This window comes from Helianthus annuus, chromosome 6, assembly GCF_002127325.2.
Source record: "Helianthus annuus cultivar XRQ/B chromosome 6, HanXRQr2.0-SUNRISE, whole genome shotgun sequence".
In the NCBI taxonomy this organism is placed as follows: Eukaryota; Viridiplantae; Streptophyta; class Magnoliopsida; order Asterales; family Asteraceae; genus Helianthus; species Helianthus annuus.
Window position 1 is genome coordinate 76637302 of NC_035438.2, and position 5787 is coordinate 76643088.

The 5787-nt window shown below is 34.0% G+C and overlaps 1 protein-coding gene across 7 annotated transcripts; it reads left to right on the plus strand.

Annotated features, from left to right (window-relative positions):
- The first annotated feature begins 807 nt into the window (after window positions 1–807).
- Window positions 808–4769, plus strand: LOC118479854. 7 transcript variants are annotated; one of them, XR_004861053.1, is made up of 9 exons: window positions 808–1123; window positions 1201–1272; window positions 1850–2065; window positions 2482–2618; window positions 3407–3578; window positions 3971–4092; window positions 4178–4283; window positions 4381–4466; window positions 4558–4769. XR_004861053.1 is itself a non-coding variant. In XM_035974656.1 (5 exons), the coding sequence occupies exons 2-5, from the start codon at window positions 1231–1233 to the stop codon at window positions 3414–3416; spliced, it is 405 nt and encodes a 134-aa protein (XP_035830549.1). In that variant the 5' UTR covers window positions 808–1123; window positions 1201–1230; the 3' UTR covers window positions 3417–3948. The 7 variants fall into 7 exon arrangements, 1 of the variants encoding a protein (XP_035830549.1); XR_004861051.1 differs by having other exon boundaries at window positions 4178–4466; XR_004861050.1 differs by having other exon boundaries at window positions 4381–4769.
- The last annotated feature ends 1018 nt before the right edge of the window (window positions 4770–5787 follow it).

Below are 5787 nucleotides of genomic sequence, written 5' to 3' on the forward strand. Positions count from 1 at the left end.
ATATAGAGGACTATGATCCGTTAGGAACCACCTTTTATTGCGAGAACCGCGAGAACCAAATGTGAACACAACCAAAAATGCCTAAAAGTAGCTAAAAAACACACAATTTTTTTTTAATATTTTTTTTATAGAAAATCGCTACTTTTAGTAGCAAAAAAAATTTTTTGGCTACTAAAAGTAGCGATTTTAACATAAAAAATATTAAAAAAAATTTAGATTTTTTTTTTATTTTTTTAGGTTTTTTGGACGTTTAGTTTTTAGTATTTTAGCTTGGGGGGTGGGGGTTTAGGTTTTTGGGGGGTGGGGGAGGGGGGTTTAGGTTTTTTTTTTTTTTTTGGGGGGGGGCTAGGTTTTTTGGGGGTTTTAGTTTTTAGCATTTAGCTTGGGGGGGGGGGTGGGGGGTTTAGGTTTTTTTTTGGGGGGGGGGGGTGGGGGTTAGGTTTTTTTAGGGTTTTTTTAGCTATTTTAGGTTGTGTTCACATTGGTTCTCGCGGTTCTCGCAATAAAGGTGGTTCTCGCATGAACCTTACCCTATATATATATATATATATATATATATATATATATATATATATATATATATATATATATATATATATACTACTTTAATAAGCATATAGGAAGGGCAAGAATGGTCATTTGCCATTATACAACCATTTGAAGCCCATTGTACAATCATTTAAGCACAAAGTGTTGAAAAATTGTTTTCAACACATGCTGATACCCGCTTGGATCTTACCCGGATCAACTTGACCCGTTTTACTTTGATGGATCCAATATAATCTTTCTATCAATCTATCTAAACCACAATTCGTTTCATCCGCCGCTCCACCTTTCTCTACAAACCCTAGATCCTCCACCGCTCCTCCACCTTTCATCCATGGAACCGGTCGTCGCCATCACCGTCTTCTCCCCTTCTCTACTCCAACAGTCGCTTCATGATCTAGGGTTTCACTGAGAAACCAGTCGTTTCATGATCTAGGGTTTCTCTGTAGATCCGACGCTATCTCAACATATTCGACACCAGATCCGACACCAGATCGATTTCTATGGCTTTATTCCCGGTGGCTTCAAGATCCCACACTATCTCAGTAGATCCGACACCCGATCTACTGGTTTGACTGTAGGGTACCTTTCTTTTTACCATATCTTCTTAATTTTTTTTTTTGTTATTTGAATCTAATCTGGGTAATGTTTCAGATCTTCCGTTTGGTTGTGGGTTCGTCAACGATGGTGGTTGTGGGTGGAAGATCTGGCAGATCTCTATTCTTTGTAAGTAGATTTCTAGGGTTTATTTACAAGTCTAGGGTTTATTTACAAGATTTCTTGATTTTTGTTTAAATTTATAGGCTTTTTTATGTGTTTTGTGTTTTTTTAGGGAGATTTCGTTTGGTTTTCGGTTTCTTTGAAAGTGGTTTCAAAATCAGGGAGGTTTTTAACTATATAAAACTATATTAACCATTTGAAATTCTACGTAAAAGTATCAGTGTAGTGTGTATGTGGCTTATAAGGTGGGTATTGATGAGTAGCTTGCAATGGACAGACTGGTGGAGCTAGCTTACAGAAAACTTCTGGCGAGTTTTAATCCTTAAATAACGATTCTAGATTGTTATGTGATATGGGCGGAATAACGTTTTTAGAGAGCTTGCTATAGATCAATGCTCCAATTGGGATTTTTACATTTGATAATAGGTTTTGTTTATTTGGGTCAGATTAGCCTTGTGTGAGTTCAAAGTTTCTATTGCTTTCTGTTCAATTTTTAGTTTATACATATTTTCAACAAAAACCATTATTGTTTGATCAATTGAAATTTCAGTGTTCATTTTGGTTCTAATTTTTCTTTGAACAGGTCGTTGCTTATTGTATCACACAAATAACTGAAGATGGTGTTGGTGGAGTTAGCTGGGAGCATTTCAGGTGCTCTGCAGCAGATGAGCAATGCGACAATCATAGACGAGAAGATCCTCAATATTGGCTTAAACGACATGAATCGTGCCTTGCTTCAATTCGACATTCAGTTCATGCTTGTTGGATAACCAGTCGATCTCTACAAAATTTCAGCAATGTATTGTTCGAGCCCTAGCTTTTTTATTCTGCGAAATGTTTGTTTGTTTGTTTGTTTACTACTGGATAACCATATGTGGTATGTGTTCTGTAGTTTAGGTTTTTTTTCTTTAAAAAAATTTGTATATTTAATTTGAAGTTGATTATTGTGTTTAAGTTGCTTATGTTTTCTGTTCGCCTTTAAACTCACTTTGAGGATTCAAATCAGGTATAATTTTAAATGAATCACCTGTGTTCATCCTTTTTAATTAGCTGGTATTATGTTTAAGTTGTACTGAATGAATCTAAGATGTCAAGATGTACCGAATGAATTAGAGGCTTAAGTGATTGTAAATGACAAATGACTGTTTAATAACTGTTTATAATATGATCGAATATTACGATTTTAACCTTTTGTGCATGAAATGGCATTTACAGGGAGCTCCTCATCCTCTTCAAGTGCTCATGGATAAAGAAAATCAGCTGGTATTGTGTTTAAGTTGCTTCTGTTTTCTGTTCGCCTTTAAACCCACTTTGAGGATTCAAATCAGGGAAGACACTGACTTTCTAGCAAGGTGACCATTCTATGCTTTCTTACACAACTTATAATGATTTCGAGAATCCTAAGCGCTTGGTCTCGATTTTTCTAAACCATCTCTAATACTACCACAACTGCAAATTAACTTAGGTTAGGCTATTAAGCGCTTTAAACGCTTGAGTATTTAACTTGAAAAGCGTTTCCAACAAATGTGTTACCAGAGCACATTATTTACCTGTGATATGTGCAAAAAATCAAGGTGTCGCGTCCCCTGTTAGTATGAATTCTATCTAACTGCTCGGTGCCATAAATGATTTTTGGTTTGAGGTAATTTAAGAAAAAAAGGTTACCCCTTACGATTTAAATTATCTATTAATTTAACGGGTCATCGCATTGATTGTATGCATATGTTGTTTGCTGCAGTCATCGTATTCATGACCCGAACTCTGTGAATTTAGAAGATTTTTAAGTCAATGTTTTTTTTTTCTTTTAATTAGAAAATGAAATAGTGGTTCATTACATATTTAATCAAATCTATAAGTATTTGGAACTCATTTGAAATAGTGGTTCATCGCATATTCAACCCATTTACCAAATCGCTATACCCCACATGTCACATGGTTCTCTAAAAGATTACAGGTCGAGTTTGACATTTAAAACATATCAAGAGGCAAAATTTGTCACCTAGTCATTAATTAACTTTTATTTGCCCCCTATGTAAGTGCAGTTCAGATAGATTAGAGATTTTGTCAAGTGGACTATTGAACTTTAAAATTTAAAAATTAGTTAGTATATATTATTAATAATATTAAGTAATATTTGCAGCATGGACTGACGGGAGATTCTGTCAAGCATGATCTTGACCTATGTTGTCAAAAGTGAGCTAGATGCACGCCTAGGCGAGGCGAGACTAAACTGCCTGGTGGAAAGCTGGGCGCAGACCTGTGACTTTTTAAAAAAAAAAAGCACTCAAGCGCTCCCTTGGAGCCAGGCGCAGGTTGGGATGTGTGTTCTTCAGTGCTTTGTGGTTCAATACTTTCTATTGGTGTGCTTATTCATTTGTGGGTGTGTCTTTCTTTTCGTGTAAGAGGGGGTTATGGAAATTTTATTTTGTTTCCTTGAATGCAATCTATAAGGCAGTATTATCCATCAACAAAAATATTGTACTATCTATTGACGCCTGGTTTGGATTTGTCTTGATGAAGTTTTTGGCTCCCCATTTTTTAGTGGTTAATTAGTGGGTCAGATGGTACTATGGATGCTTTTTGTATTTATTATTACTATAGGCAGTGCTCAATATGATCAAAAAAAATTAAAAATTGACAATCTTTTTACCAAACCAGTGTCATCAAATGAGTTTTCTGATGTATTATAATCCTTTATTCTTAGATTTTTGGAGTAATTTCATCACTGGAGTTTGGTTTTCTAGTCACAAAAGCTACCAAGCCATTTTCAGAAGCTGCTGAAGCTGTAGATTTGGTGAAAAGACTAAGCAAAGAGATATATACATTGTAAGTGCGTGTACTAAGAAGGTTTAAAAGAAGTAATTAACAAACTAATTAGTAATTTTGTTGACATTTATGATATATTTTGCAGGGAGATAGTGTTGAAATTATAATCCTACATGCTAATGGTGTTCGATGCGAAAGTGAGCAACTGCACAAAGATTAGTTACAAAATAGAAGATTGTCCCAGTTTGCCTGTTAGTTCTTAATTACTATTGCATGATTATGGCTAGGGACAAGGTGGTTTTTTGCTAACCTTATCTTTATGTTATTAAACCAAATTATCTTAACAAGGTGGTCCACATAACCATACAATAAGAGGACTTGTAGCTTACTTGAAGTAGGCTCAGTCTCCAGAGTTCAATGCTAAATAGAACCAGGTTTATTCCATCTTTTTTTTTGTTAGAATCACAAGAAGCAACCTTTTGATTTTTTTAACTGGTTCAGTGGTTTAACATGGTGCTCTTGCAGGTTGTTTCTAATTGTCGAGTTCTTGCTAAACGATTGATGGAGCTAGAATACACATTGGCCTTCTTACAAGTGATAGATTGGAGAACAGACTTGAAATAGAGAGATGATTTTGTACATTTATTTAAAGAGTTTTATTGACTTAGGAGATAAACTAAAAGTTGAATTGTTTATACTAACTAAGGTCAAGGTTCAAGTACAGCCTTTTGATGTTATACTTATCCAACAACATCCATTTGGGTGAAATCTGCAAAAAAAAAAAAATAATAATAATAATAATAACAATAACGTATTCTGAACCATTTTACATTTAACATAGTTATCAAAAGTACACCCATATTGGTGAGTTAACACCTACCTACTTTCTGAATTATACTAACTTTTTTTCTGTTTTTTAGTCAAACCACATACTCTTTTTCTTGTCAAGCTTGGTGTCGAACCCTCCTTTTCATCAATGAGGATAAACATAAATGAATATTTTCTGGAAGGGAGAGTTATCCAAGTCTAAATATGCACTCATGCAATGTAGTCATGTTTAAAATTTGAACATATATAAATAAATATTTTAAGGATAGATTAGATGTTCCCCAGCATAAACCAAAGGAAGGAGTCTGTGTTCATACTTGTTTTTCAAAGCAATTCACGACTTTCTCATGTTATGTTTATGTTTTCTTGTTTAATGATGCTTCGTAATATCAAGAATAATTTTATTGGTTCTAGATGTTGTTGGGAAGATTATCATGGGTGACCAACAATATTGTCATTTTCTCATGTTTCTTCAAGATGCTATTTAAGTCATTCTTCGTATTGAAGTTTTGAATTAAAATATTCTTTTAATTTTTCTATATTTACAATTTTTATTACGGTTTCTATTATAAATTATATGCGACTCGGTCACACAATACAAATATTGTTATATATACCATGACAGTTTGATAGGGTGAAAACCTTTCGGCAATGTTAAGAAAAAATAAATGTTTATCAAACAAATAACCTAAGAAAAGATTGACGACTACTCAAGCATTGACTGTGACATCCTATATGTTGTATCATGCTACTTATGTTTTAGGTTTTGATTATTTTGAAATGATAAGAATGAATTTCGTAAGCCATTTAAAGATTAGAAATACAAATGATGTAAAAGTGCCACTCGATATTGGGACACATGAACTATAGTCGCTCTACTCTCTGTAAAGCTATTCTACTATGTTATTTTCGTGCTCTAGATTATGA